The 15677-nt window shown below is 39.9% G+C and overlaps 1 protein-coding gene across 2 annotated transcripts in view; it reads left to right on the forward strand.

The window, feature by feature from the left end:
• The first annotated feature begins 2274 nt into the window (after positions 1-2274).
• LOC126412735 (carbonic anhydrase-related protein 10-like) overlaps positions 2275-15677 on the forward strand; it is a 962152-nt gene continuing 948749 nt past the window's right edge. For both annotated transcript variants that reach the window (XM_050082466.1, XM_050082467.1), the window contains exon 1: positions 2275-2410. In XM_050082466.1, the coding sequence (XP_049938423.1) occupies positions 2350-2410 (61 nt within the window). In that variant the 5' untranslated portion in view covers positions 2275-2349. The remainder of the gene's footprint in view (positions 2411-15677) is intronic.

Below are 15677 nucleotides of genomic sequence, written 5' to 3' on the forward strand. Positions count from 1 at the left end.
TATTGTCACAGTATTTCACACGACAACACAGAAAGACACAATTTGAAGAGCAAAAATAAGAGAACACATTGACATAGCACTGAAAATAATATCTAGTTAATTGCAAGCGCAGCTGCGAAATACTTGGTGCAAATCTACATGCATGCCACAACTGTTTTACTGTACAACAATGAAAAACTACAACTACAAAGGAAATTCTCTCTACAATTACGCGCTAGCAATAAACAAAAGCTACACTAAATACACAAACTACAAGAAAAATCAGAAGATTCCAGTGAGGCATCCTAGGCTAAGGGTCGACATATGAAACGTCCCCTTTGAACAATTTATACAAGACTGTGCTTAACCTGACACACAATATTTTTAGCGCAACGCAATCTGACTTTCAGAATTCTCTACAAAAGAATGGCCCTGACTAACATTAAACTATACCTTTCACAACTCACTTACCTCACAAAAATCTTCGCTGCTCAAGCTACTGCAATACAGCGAGCGCCACTACTGCCAGCTAAATAAAAGATTCAAACTACTGAAGGCACTAACTACTGATAGGGATAGTTAGCAAATGAAAGATATTACTAGAGAACAAACAATGTATTTACCTTGATATCATCATATATAAATATATCAGTTCATGAAAAATTACAAAACTCCGCCATCTCTCTCCCCACATCCACCACTGCTGGCGGCTCACCTCCAACTGCGCAACGCTACGCGCTGTTCACAGCCAGCTGCCTCTGCCCAACACTACAATGGCAGACAACAATGCAAACTAGCCACAGACTGCACACAGCACAGCCAGTGATTTTCATATTGAGCGCTACGTAACGTTGCCAATAAGAAAACATAAACAGCCTACTTACATAGAGAAAACGTAAACAGCCTACTTACAACCTCTACGCCAAGGGCATGGCCAATATGACGATGATGAGTGCAGCCTGGCACTGTTCATTCTCCTCGGCGACTCCACACACAGGTATGTCCATTGCGATAATGTACATGGAACTGGGGTCTGCCTGCAAAGATAAGGTGTCACTTATAGGTCCAATGTAGTCGCCGGGTACATCACCGTTGGCCTGTTTGTATTCGCCGTCTTGTGAAGGGGAGCTGGGACAATGGATGCCTTGCTGAATACCCTTGGTGCTCCAGACGTCGCCAGCTATCCATGTAGAAAGTTGCTATTAACAAGCCAGTTTTCTGATTTAGACTACGGTCTCTTACTGCAGAGTCGTACACAGCTAAGAGGGTCTCCGCCCTCTCTGGCGCTGGTCGCGTGAGGCCAATGAGATCCTGCATGGGGTTTTGTACGTCGGCCGAAGTGGCCAAGCGGTTCTAGGCGCTTCAGTCTAGAACCGCACGACCGCCACGGTCGCAGGTTCGAATCCTGCCTCGGGCATGGATGTGCGTAACGTCCTTAGGTTTGTTCGGTTTAAGTAATTCTAAGTTCTAGGGAACTGATGACCTCAGATGTTAAGTCCCATAGTGCTCGGAGCCATTTTATTTGGGGTTGTGTACGATCCTCGTGACGTCGGAGATAGTTGAGGTAGTATGGTTGTTTCAGGATCCCGAACGACACGAGATACCATATAGCTGAACCATAAACCTGTCTCGATACCCCAGTATCGTACCGCTTTCGAATTTCGATATGTACCATTGGAGTTGTTTCCACTTTCACGAGGCGTAACAAGATGATCTCATGAACATTAACATTGAAATGAGACTTCCGAATGAGTACTCCAGTTATTACTTATTCTTTATGTACCCTCTCATTTGTGCGATGGAGCTGAAATCATGATTAGTTACGTATCCAGTCATGTAGTACCCTCCATTAAATTTTGATGTTTATTGCTTGTCTCCTTCTTGCAGCAATTTAATGGTCACTGTAGTATGACAGACATTGAGGCACAAAAATAGTATAAAAAGCACAAGACGAAATAACTGCTTAGCATGGATGATACTCATCGTTTCCATTAATTCGCCAAACGGCAGCAGGTTGGAGCACCCAGCGGCAGACAGTAAACTCGAGCATGGTCCTCCCTGCAACAGCCACGTTTTGCGCTCGCTGCTGGTGCCGGCGACATCGCTGGCTGTGATACGAGCCGTGACGCGCGCCCACCGTCCTCCGAGCACAGGCGTGTGCTTCGGCGGCGCGCCGCAGCGAGCGCTGGCATCGCGGGCGCCTCCGCGTCGGAACGGCGCGCGGCAGTAGCGCGGGGTGATCCGCCGCCGCCGGTACGCCGCGACGCCGACGCCGCCCCCGACGCCGCCCCCGACGCCGACGCCGCCCCCGGCAGCGAGTCGCGTGTCGCCGCTGGCTGGATGACGGCGACCGGCCGCTGCTAGGTCGGCATGGGCTGGTGCGCGGCGTGTGCACCGCTCGCGGCGCTCCTGCTGCTGGTGTGCGCTCACGGTAAGTCGGGTACCACGCTGCCGCGTTCTTCCCTCACCTGCGCACTTCGCCTTGCCGAAGTTTGATTATTTCTGAGAAATGTAGCGGCTGGGAAGTATCCGTCAGCCCATATTTCGGATACTCAATGGACAGGAAAGCTTGACAGTCTCAGCTCAACCTATCATGAAATTTCGAGCGTATTTACACTGACTATATGCGTGATAAATTCGTAGCCTTCAGGAAGCATAATGAAGAGCAGGCGGACTCATGTTGAATTTCCTTTTACTACTCATGTTTATTTATTTTTTTTTTTAAAGAGAGCTCTTCGGCGTTTTGACTGCTAAAACACGATTTCCTTTTCATACTTCCCAATTGAACCGGTTTTCTAGACCCCAGAGGAAATTCCAATAATTAAATGATAAACATTTTTCTGTAACCTAAGTGCAAACTATCTGTATGCAGAAAATGGAGAAATCCCCTCACCATAAAAAATTATCGAAACCATTTATTTACATAATTAATTTACCGCTTGAAGGGTAATACGATTCTTTTATACATTTCGGAAATCGTTACTCAACAGTCTTCGTTTGTCCTGAAGAAAATTTAGGTACGATAACCTACACACAAACATGTTTAATATTTCCGTATCAAAAAACTTATGTCAACTAAGACTGAATTCGAACAAAAACTTCTTACGAGTTTCTATCCAATAATTTTCCTTTTCATTCAAATTTTTGAAGACAAATTTTTAGTTTACGTTCTTTCAATATACAACCGTCTTTCAGTTTTCTATTTTCCCTTTGCCAGGCCCTGCCCCAATCCTGCCATACAGTACTGTTTCTTCGTGTCACCTAATGAATGTAAATAAAAAAATCCCGCTTCATTTTTTCCTGTCTATATTCGGGATGAATTTTCTAACCCCGCATCTTCTGATTATTTCACCGGGTTCTTCCTCGTTTACACATCCAAATAGGTCACTCCTAGTAATACGGTCGTAAGTACAATAAAGTAACCTAGTAATAATTACTTTGTTATCACTTTCGTCGAGTTAATATTAACGCAGTTCAGTTATTATACTTGCTAACATGCAATTAAATATTATTCACTCAATTGACATTCATCTGAAGAGGAATTTTATTGCGTTCCTTCTTGCATCTATTGACGACTTATAGCATTGGTTCGGACTCAAATTCTTAAGCCAACGTTACGCCGCGATTCTATTACTTCTCAGTATGATAGAGTTGGTAGATTTTCAAGAAAACCGATAACGCTCGATGTGGGATAAAATACACATTTGTCGCTTTCCGTTATAGATAAGACGTAAGGAAAAAGTAATACAATATTTCTTGTATGTTGATGTTGTCAGTGGTGCATTTGCCGATGAGATAATACAATAAACATGAAATTAAATATGAAATTAGAATGTTGTTAGTTCTACATTTGATGAGGCATTAAAACTACTGTCTGGCAATATACGCCTGCTCTTGCTGTTTGTCAGTTAATGTGTATTAGGGAAAGCTGACAACCATAAAGGCATCGCATGTCATCAACGTAGTTGCTTGTTCTAGCTGTAATTGTCGACAGGCATTATAGAGAGAAAGGGCACTGATGTACTCTACACGACCTGTCGGTATACTGGACTCTCGGTAATGTACAGCTCATCAGCGTATGAATATTGTAAAATTTGTTCAATGAATCACTCATTAGCTTTTTCACGTCAGTGCAATTCAATTAAGAGCTGTACTCAGTTCAATTACAGTATTAGCTCGTTCCAGCAAGTAATATACCACAAAACACAAACACCTTACTGTTAATGACTTGGCAAACAAAAGTGTCTTGTACCTTAAATACATGGTCCAAGTAGGTTGCGCTCTGTTCGTTATCCGCGCAAATGGCCAGTTTCAACCATGGATATTATTCAAACACATATTCTAAGCTTTTTGCTTCATTTCGCAATCTGATACATCGTTGGGAGATGTGGACAGGTACACAGAGTATTTATGTGCATATGTCAAAATGTGAACTGAAACGTGAAACTTAATAGACATCTTGAAAATGTATTGAACAGAATACAGTCAACTTGGACCATGTTTTCATTCTCAAAACACGCTGAGGCTGTGGAAATAAAATATTAAAAATTACCCGATGCCATCGTCGGCCATAGTGATCTGCTTATGTGTGCCTCACAACGGTCAATCAGAAGCCGTCCATTTTTTGTACTATGTTCGCCTGACCTGCCTTTTTACTTCAATCAGACAACTGACTCTTTAAATTCACTGTCGATAAGCCAGATAAAGTGTGTCAATAATGGAGATAATAAGTAGTGCTTTCTTAAATACTAGTTTCCCTTAAATGCATTTGAAAGAATCTTTGGAAAGGTGCAATATATGCAGTTTGTACTTTAAGAAAAATATCGCTATCGATAAATTTAGTGCCCTAAAAAGAACCGATGTGGAGCAAGAATACTACTAGTTTCAGCGGGTGAAAATTCAGATACTTAAATAACAATGTAATGTAGATCCGCCAATATGCAAATAAATTGGCCAACTTCCTCCTAAAACAGAAATTAGCGAAGTACAACACATATATGATATTGATATTTTTGGAGCACACTGAGAAGTATGCTGGAGTATTCCCTCAGCTTGACAGTACGTGTAAATATATGTGTATGTTGCAACACGTGCAGAATTTTGGACACAAATATAATCGTATCGCAGAACTGAAAACCTTCTGGACATGTTTGTATACTTCGATAAAACTGATTACTGGAAATCTGTCCCACATTAACGTTAATAGTAATAGTTGTAAGTAAATACCCTGAGAAAGAAGGATCTACACTACCGTGATGCTTCTTCAGAATAAAGCTTGGAAGAAGAGATATTTCAAACCAGTAAATTATACTGGTAAGCTAACTGATAGCAGCAGAAACGTTTCATAGTGAGTGAAAATTTATCGTCTTTGATAACTTCATCTGGATCGCAGTGAAGTTCTTGAATGATAAAGAATATTGGGTTGTGTAACTGTGAGCCTCTACCGCATATCTTTACATGACAAAATATTTGAAATGTCTGAATGAGATTTTTCACGTACTAACGTCTGTATTGGATACAATATGTGGTTGGGTAACTAATTAATGAGGTCCCTACGAGCAGCATTTACAGATGTAACCGCATGGGTGAAGCACAAATTTCAAGTTAAAAATACTTATTTAGAGTCTGTTTATGCTAGGACGTTTGTGAAATGGTTGTATTTTTTCATAGAAAGAGGTACCTCTAAGTCCGTTATTCTAACCACTATTGAGATTTTCTCCGCATTTCAATCGCCACACACATTTAAATTCTGTACCTTCTATCGGGACCATGTAGATAAATATTTCAAGCGAATTATCTTCTTTCAAGGGTTGATAACATCACGCTAACGTCATATGGTGATATTTCGCTTATATTAGTCCGATAATGCAAGCGGTACCTTATTACCCTTGAAAGATAAGAACACTACTCAAATTACTGATCGCTGTATATATTTAACTTGCCTTCAATAATTGTATATTTTTATCTTCTCCCATTCCATTCAGGGAAGGCATGTGGGTTTAATGACGTCTTACTGTTTGAAGTAATCAGCTAAAAACGATATTTCTAAAAAACTTATCCATATTATATCACTTACTCAGTTATAGTAATCAACCTCGTAGTTTATTGAATTTCCGTGCAACTGAAGCAATATGTATCGTAAATACTATATATTTCATATAAACTATTTTGTTCTTTAGAAATTTTATGCTACATTGTGTCATCTAGACTCAGACAGGCATTACTTAATTTGAAATTAATTTGAAAAATGATAATTATCATCAATATCTTCCTCTAGGGTTCCTCTCAGTTCATCCATGACTTAATAAAGTAAGATATTGATTGTATTTAAGTTACTATTTATGGGTTTTCATTTAATTGACCCTAGCATTCATAACCTGAAGAGCAACTGAAGTATAGATCTGCAAATATATCTTGGTGATCATACACACAATGTAATACGTACAATCCTGCTGTCCTGTAAATTCACATCTTTTACTGGAAAATTCTGTTAGAAAGCTAAACACTGTCCAGAAATTCAGAAGACTTACAAAATTAACTTTGTCATAGCCAAAATAGAGACTACGTCATCTGGTTCTAGTCTATGATATATGTGACACGTTTCGAATGTGTTAATTTACTTATTACTTGTGCAAAGTGTGAATTCAGTAATTATAGGACGCCTTTAGACAAATTACAGTGTGACTTATCCTGTCTTGATTGGGATGCAAGTGGCAGCTTCAAGTCAAATGTTTCATATTATTTGTTTTGGTTTTTGGTCCACATTTCATTTCCCTATCTTCCTTAACTGAATCACGGTTTACTGATGACAGTTTAAATCGTCATCCTATATCTACTTCGACAAAAGTCTTGTCGCTATTCTCTTCCAGAATATACAGAATATAGCAAATAAAGAGTGATTTGTTTAGTACAGCAGCTTAACCACCTCTTCTGTAGTACTTTTTGATCAGTTCGCCATTCTCTTAATACTTTTCTCCAGACCATTATCTTTTTTGTATTGAGACCTCAGTACGCCTGTTAATTCTACAGCGTCATATTCTGCTTCCTGTAATTGATTCTGTCTCAAATTACTTATTAACTGTGCTAATTTCAATTTTCCTAAACGAAACAAATTTTCTTTTCTAATTTTGAAATTTTTGTTCAGTTTAGCTTGTAGCCTTCTAGTCGTATCTTTTAAATATGTCTAGTAAGCCGTAAATGTTTCTCCTCAAACTAGCAGTTACGCGACTGTGTACTTCTTTCATCTAGATTCTTTTGCGTATATCAGCTGCAATTTTGCTTATTACAATTTTTCTTCGTGACTTTTTCATTTCCCCTGATCAATCTCAAAATTAAATTTTCTGAGACTCAAGTACTTTCTTGTGAAGTTGCTGTTTTGTAAATGGCGAGTGAAAAAACACATTCTGCGTCAGAAAACCTGGAAGTCTTAGGGCATCTTGGCAATTCGATTTACAATTAAAACATTTAAGCATGCTCCCAATCAATCTGAAACAAAACCATTTCACATTAAACTTTATTTCAGTAATGTCTTTAACAATAGCACCCAAAATACACCACAGTTATAGAAATACTGAAGAAACCAATATCATTACTACAGGAGCTGATAGATGCTCTCATAGACACTTTATTTCCGAACCACAAACTCTCTCGTCTGGAGTCAGACTTTGCCTCCATTAGAGTATTTGTATTAAAACACTTCTGAAATTTGGGCTACACCCTTAAGAGATACGAAGCCTGATTCGCGAATAAAACTTCAGCCATCAGTATACTTCATAAGACTGACAGCCATCATGCGCTAAGACCGCCTGTCTCGCAGCGTCGTCTCAACTCCTTGGACAGCTTCTTTTCTTCCTCTGTACTGCTTCTTTCCACCCTTCTCCAGCGACACCGGTACTGAAACTCTCCCAGTGGGGGAGGGGCAGGGCGCAGGCCGATGGCGAGGAGAACACACAGAATACGCATTCTCTTAATAAAGCACGTCCTCGGTGCTGCGCACTCCGGTTGTGAAACAAAGGGAAACGCCATTTCGCATTACGACGGAAAGACAACTAGATTTAATGTATACACTTTAGTCTGTACTTCCAGTTCCTTACACGCTTCAGTTTCGTTCTATTTTCGACACTTTAACTGGGAATTTCTTTGCAATGTTCTTCATCTGTAGTATAAAGAATGATAAATAGTATTATTTATGTGTCTTGGTTTTCCATTACGTTAACTTAAAATATTTTGCACTTTCGTGGGAACCCACATTTCTTTTTGGAGTGAATGCAATTCTTTCTTACTTCTCTAAGGAAATAGTTTATACAACAATATGGAAGGTTTATTTTCTTCCGACAACATTCAACTGCAGGGTCACCAATTCACAAATTTGGAGTTTCCAACGCCAGAGTTTCAGATTTTCGTATGTGTAAATAAATAAAATGATGCAACGTATACAACGGTAACATTTTGCAGGTTTCTTCTGAACAGCCATAGGAGTTGATAATATTCTTATCGGGTGTGCAGCCGGATCATAACGTCTTCACGACACAATAGTTCCGCGGTCCAACTGGCCGCCATCTTCAGGTGAGTGTGCTTGTGCACAATCTCGCCGGAGATTGTGCATCAGCACACTCACTTGATGATGGCGGCCAGTTGGACCGCGGAAATATTGTGTCATGAAGACGTTATGATCCGGCTACACACCCGAGAAGAATATTATCAATTATTACGCCGGGAAAGCCTTCGTAGTCACAGCCATAGGAATTTATCCAAACCAAATACGTTCCACCTTCAATGCTTTCCCTGCACTAACAGATCACTTCATCACATCTGCACTGTGATTTGTTAAAAAGTGCACTTCTTTAAAAAAAGCACGAAAATAAAATTTTTGATATAGCGAAATGTCCTAAAATAATTTACCATTGAAATGCACGGAATCTATTTCCGTCAATGGACTTGGTAAAGTGCTTCAACTATTTCTACTGCTTGTATAATGCCACGGAAAATGACCTTCTTCTCATAACAGTAGTATTATCACTCACCAATTTTAGTAGTCTGACGCTTTCCCCTACATATTCTCTTCCTCTACCTCTTATCCTCAGTAGTGTACTCTACCTTTTCCACCCGTGGTTTGCCCTCTGAAGTGTACACCAGGCATTCAATCATCATGATGTATGTCAGTGTTCTCGGTCCATTGCCACAGTGTATAAACCTGGTTGCCTGCCACAAGGATGAAATACGTGTTCCACCTACGCACCCCCAACCGCGGGGCCGCTGTGGTAGTACACTGGATTCATATTTGACAGGTCGGTGATTCCAATGCCCGTTTGACTAGTAACGTTAAAATTTTCCGTGATTTCCTCAAACCGCGAGAAGCGAATACGGGGCTCGTTCCTTCGGGAGGGAACAGCTTATTTCCTTGCCCCATCCCAGTTTGTATTCTGTCGTATGGGGTAAGTGGCGTAAGACCCTGTGTGGTTAAAATTTCGCACCGAGCTTTTGCATACTGTCATCCAAGCAGGAGCTGACAGCCTGGTGGCAGAGTTGTCTTATAATATTTTATTGTTCCATGAAATTTCGTCTCGACAGGTCGCTCCACCCGTGAGAAAATCAGGACAAACTGTTTTTTACTACTTGTAACTTTTGTAATGGCAAACGTTGTATAATGTCGGGTTTGAAAATAAAAAACAACGAATTACTCGTTAATACTATTGCATCTATTCTTCACTTTAATGTGGAAATAATTGAAGCTACATGTCCCCAATTGTCAGAAAATGGGAATGTGGGGCAAATCCTCGCAAAGGTTTTGGGATGAATCCCCGCTGGTCCAAAAATGTGGCAACAATTCTTTTAGGACAACCCCCGAAAAAGATGACATTCAACCCACTCTGCCTAAGATTATCTGACCTGAAGGTAGTATTCTGCTGTCGAAATTAAAGATTTATATGAAGCTCTCTGACTAAGCATTGAAATGTACGCTTCTAACGTAGTCAACCAATAAAGAACAAATGGAAGAAAAATGCGCGTGGGAAAGTAGAAGCTTGCTTTAGAGAAGGAAAGGCGTGCTAAAGAAAGAAATGAGAGTGCTATAGAAATAAAACGATTTCAGGTAGATTTCATTCCATCAATGATAAAAAAGGAAGAAGACAGATCAGCCAGCTGATTATCATTCAGCGTCAGAGTCACACTTTTCACATGAAGACAGTAGCTCAGATATGTATATGGATGTACTGTTTGGCATAGAAGTATCAGAAAAAGAAGAAGATGAAGAGGAGTCTGGAACTTCAAGGAAGAACCTTTTTACCATGGAGACTCAGTAACTATTTCAGGTTACCCCATTAATCCTACTCGCTTGGAGGATATAGTGCTTGGCAGTTTGACTAGAATACAACAATGTTACAAAGGGTGATTTCAAATGTTCATACTATGCCGTCATCTCTTTTTATCCATGTTTATCTAAAATGGGGCAAAGAGCCGCAACATAGCTTAACCTCATTTTGTGGCCTAAAATACCACAATTTTCGTTTCATCTAAACTGTAAATTACTCTGTAATTTACAATCAGACAGAGCTGTAGTTTGGAAATATCATAGGTAACAACCCAACCGGTGACTTCAATTGAAAATCGCACGAAAATCTACCCCTCATTCCCCACAATTGTAGAAAAACTGAAAACTGCGTGGTCATACCACCACATGCACTACGGGAGGTTGAACTCTAACCATCTCTCCTTCTTTCGACTATTCAGTCTTTATTTCTGGCCTAAAGTGCGCGTCATTTATGACGGCGGCCGAGTTTAGGTTCGTTCTGCGCATCTGACGTCACAAAACACAGTCAGCCAATGAACAGAGAACGACGTTGCCAGAGCTCGACTGCAGTGCAAGCACAGACGAGTGTTTTCAGTTTTAGAAATGTTCAGTCATAAATAAAGTAATTAAACGAAAGTAATGTCTTGATAGCAGACTTCCTTTTATAGAAAGTTTGGAAAAAGCATTCTTTATGCCAGTTTCTTCATATTCTGTTAATTAATTAAACCAAACAAGCAATAAGCCTCCTAATTCAAGCGATAGCAGGGAAAGGTGTTTGTATCGTTCTCACTAACCGCTTTTTCGCAATAAAGAACAGCGGTAATTGTTTATTTCCTATTGCACTTCGACGAAACGTGAGTAATTCATAATCATACCAACAGTGTTTGTCGGTATTTTGCGTGATATTTTAAAGTCCTCCGGGAGATATATCGAATGACGAGGTTCGTTAGCGTAATGGTTAAAGTGTATGGCTGCTACGCGAAAAGTTCTGAATTCAAACCTTGATCGGTGCTAAATATTTTCTTTGTTTAAAAACAATATCGAAGTGTCTTACTTCATGAATTTTATTCGAATGAATGAAATTTTTTGAAATTTCTAGTGGCAACTAAAGTCGACCAAGTATACGCAATGGACTTTTACCTCTGCAAACTCTTCAAAATTTCGTGCAATTACTACATCTAATTCTGCACAATGCTGCGTTGAACATCGAAACAAAATTAAGTCATTTATGGGGGGAAGGTATCAGATAAGAAGATGTGTACAAATCAAATTTTTGGGCCAAACAGTTTTTGTGAAATCGAATGATAAAGTGTGTCAAAGCAGTCGAAACACCATGTGTCTGCACAGTCGAGCAGTGCAGTGATGACAAAATCGCGTACATCGCGGAATGCGGGGAGCACGTCCCTGTAGCAGCGAAAGGTTTAATGCGGCCGTGGTGGCTTTACGTCGTAAACTGCGCGCTCCCCCCTAAACGTAAGTTTGCGAATTATACTATGGCGCCGCTTCTCTTGGCGCGTACAACTGGCAACGTAGCAATCTCCCGCGTCTGGGCGGGCATGCGCGAACCGCCAAGATGAAAGAATTGAACTATAGTCTAATATTTCTGCGTATGATCTTCACGTCTGTGTATGTAAATATTAATGGATTTCTACATACTCCTTATTCCTTATTTTCTCCTAATTTTTTAGTGTGCATTGCATCATATAATAATTTGTCTCAAATTGGTCTCCGGGAAAAATTCACCTAACCTGAGTCGACATTTGGCAAAAATTATTCGGCTTATTTGAAGAAAGGTATTTTTATATGCGTTACCAGCCTTTCGGAGTTCCATGCACCGCTGCTGTGCTTTAGTGGCCGTTACGTAGCTTTTAATGGACGACAACTATCGGTGCCACTTGCGACGTAAGTAGCGCCGCCACCGTTGGTCCACAGCTGATGGACTCTGTTCGCTGCGACGACGCTTCTGCCACCGGCAGCTCCGAGGCGCCGCTGGCAGCCGCCGGCTAACCGGCTCCGTTTCACTCAGTGACCTGCGTGTCGACGCAGTCGCCACAGGCGTCGCCATTTGTCCACGGCTAACTGCGGTGCACGGAATTCCTTGTTAGTCCCATATTCCTGTTTAAAACTGCATTAATTCAGGTCGCCGAATCTAACATCTATTACAAGCCCCCAGTTGGACAAGGTAAACTGTACAATTTGTCCACTCTTCCCGTTGGGGGAAGAATGTCATCATCTAACTTATTACCATCCAATGGGGAACCATTCTGCCTTCATCAACGTTCACTGAGTTCGGTTTGACCTGATACTAGCTTTAAAAAGGCCCGATATTTCAAACAGCCCGCAGTATCCATTACAACACGATCTGAAAAGTATAAGAAATAACATTTGTAGACCTAATTTCTCAGTAACTGGCACTGTAATAGAAACAGCTCCCAACCATCCATTCTCTGATTTCTTTGTTAACACATTTCAATGTTAGTCACACAGGAACTCTTAATAGGCAGTAGCGACCAACTGATACCTGTTAGAAACGCCTGAGAAAAGCGCTTCGCACTTCTGAATAACTTGAATAACTAGCGCATGGCAAGTGTAGTTATATCTTAAAGAGGTGTTCTACATAACAGTGCCAAATGTTCTCTAAGGGGCATATGCTGGGAGATGCTGGCAACAGATCATTTATGCACTCTTCGAATACAAAACTTTTAAATAGTATTCAAGTGTTAATCTCAATTCAACGTGTTCTGTGCCACCGTAACTAGTCTCCAATAATCTACGGTGGTTTGTCACAGTTTAAGTTTATATTTCAAAATCTGACAAATTTCTCCATGAGGCCCGACTGACGTAACCAGCAAGACCTTTTAAGCTTATCAACAAAGTGCTCATGTCATTTTTATAACATGATATGTATATTTCCAGGAGGAAGATCAGGTGGCCATATTTATGTTTAGAAGACGAAAATCTATTACTGACGGCAGGCATAGGTAGAAAGAACTATTCAAGCCTTAGGAACACTTATTCTCTTCGTCGAGGAAAGAGGGAAAAACCTGAGAACTAGAAAGGACAGAATAATAGGACATATGTTAAGACAACAGGTAATTACTCCCATTGTACTCGAGGAGACTGTATAGGGTAAAAACTGTAGAGGAAGACATAGATTGGAATACATCCAGCAAATAACTCAGGACGTAGGTTGCAAGTGCTCATATAATGTGTATAGGTTAGCACAAGAGAAGAATTCTTGTCGGACAGCATCAAATCAGTCACAAGTCATGAAGAATAGCTTTTGTTAGGAATGTGGAAGTTGAAAACTGAGACGTCAGAGATACTAGGTTATAGATGTTATTCTAGTAAGTAACGTGTATTGAGAGGAAGCGAAATGAGAAGCGGAATAAATAAATCAATTAAGAACAAAGATGAAAGCTGTAAGCCTGAGCTCGTAATACCAAAAAGAAAGACAGAGGGTAGTAAGATGGAAAAAACAAAAAAGAAGAGGAGAAGAGTAGACACAAAAAGGAGAAGTATTTTTTGTACAGGAGGTGAAAAGGGAAATAAAAAAATTAAAGTCACAAATTAATAGTGTTGAAATCTGGGTAGGTAAGACAGTAATGATAATGAGCTCTCCATCTGATACAAAGAGTATCTTTCATCTTCCGTGAAGTATTGTAGATGACATTCTTTGACTTTCTACTTCTTGTTCATTAGCGCAGCATACAGCCGACAACAGAAAAAAGTACGTTTGATTTCTTTTATAATGCACAACGCACGGATCAAGTGGCTGAATGTATTTTCAGAGACGGTATCGTAATTATATGACAGAAGGCCGCGGCGAGTGTGTTTTAGCCTAAAAGCGACACTCATTATGTAGCGTTCCGATATGGCAGTGGCATCACCAATAGCTGCGCACTATGTCCGCCGCTAACGACCACTATAAATTTTTCGCAGTAAACCCAGTCTGATTTTTGTAATTAGCTAACATCGTGCTGTGTGACCGGGGCTATTGTTGTTTGAAATTTACGGGTTGCGTGGTAGCGTAAAGAGTGGATAAAAGTTTTGTGCTCCATGGCAGGACGACCTTCTTTTGAGCGTTAATGCTGCGCGAGGGAAGAAAAATTTTTCTCAACTGTTTATTAGTTCTTACTACGGGATAAAATGAAACTTTGTTGTGCGTTCTTTGTTTTATTTGATTTTAAAGAGAAATTGGGTGCGTTCTATTACAGCTGGAAAGTGTATGCAACAAAGGCCTGGTCGTTCAAGATGAGAAATTAGCTCAGCAGGACCAGAAAATTATGAGAGCCGGAAGAGGCCGCAACGTTCTCACGGGAACTGTCACAGCATTCGCCAGAGAGATTTTAGGAAAATGTGAAATTTTAAAATCCTGATGCCACCTCAATATCACGTGACGAAAGTCATCACATTACATGAATTATGATAGTTACGTGACCTCTGACCTCGATTGTGCGATTTATTCACTGTGATAAAGAATTAAAATTTTTAAGCCAATTTTTTGAGCAGAAGAGGAATAAGGCTTTTTCAAATGCTCAGAATGTACTGACCAACGTGACTGGACGGTTTCAGAATTGCCAGTAAAAGCATGGGTGTTTCAAGTAATATCTTGTGATTTTCTTTGTACTTTATAAACAGCTGTTAGACTAAAGACTACCTCGTATGCCACTTCCATGACGATCGCTTCTTTGTTGCTTTCACAATCAATTTTAGAGAATTTAGTGACCGTATTATTCCTTTTTTATGCTTTATCAAAACACATTTCGCTTTCTTAGTGTAGTTTAATATATAGTTTTCAGGAATTATGAGGCTGTCCTAATTCTTGCTGAACTGCTCGAAAAATTGCATTTTTTTATTCAGGATTGTATTTTGCACCTCCAGAATTGGTCTGGCCTCAAAAGAAAGAATTAAAAACTTTATGGAAATACATTTAGGAGTATCAAAGGTCATTTTTTTACGAGTGCTTCAACGAAAGCTGCAATACGAACAGAAAGAAGTTCTATATTCAAATGATTTTAGGAACGAAGGTTAGTCTTTTAGATTACTGCGAAAGCACTGGCAAAACATTGAATTCGTCAATATCTATTATATTTACTAAGACGGTAAAACATATATACGGTATACAACAGAACTTTCCGCAGTACTTATCTGTGAGTAATTGTCTACAGCTTTTCGAAGAGAGGGTAGTTATTATTGGATGTCCTATCGACTTTGAAGTACTTGTAGGCGAAGCAAACCAAGTTAACATTCGACGGAAGATAATAAGAGGACAGAACGGTAAATTTACAAGACAAATACGGAGTCTTGAAAACCGTTCTCCCTGAAAAGTGTATCAGTGTCTTAACTAGTGTATCACGTGCTGCATATTGGTTCATTTCCCGAGGTCAATTCACATCAGAATATGAGT

Source organism: Schistocerca serialis, chromosome 7, assembly GCF_023864345.2.
Source record: "Schistocerca serialis cubense isolate TAMUIC-IGC-003099 chromosome 7, iqSchSeri2.2, whole genome shotgun sequence".
NCBI classification, from domain to species: domain Eukaryota; kingdom Metazoa; phylum Arthropoda; class Insecta; order Orthoptera; family Acrididae; genus Schistocerca; species Schistocerca serialis.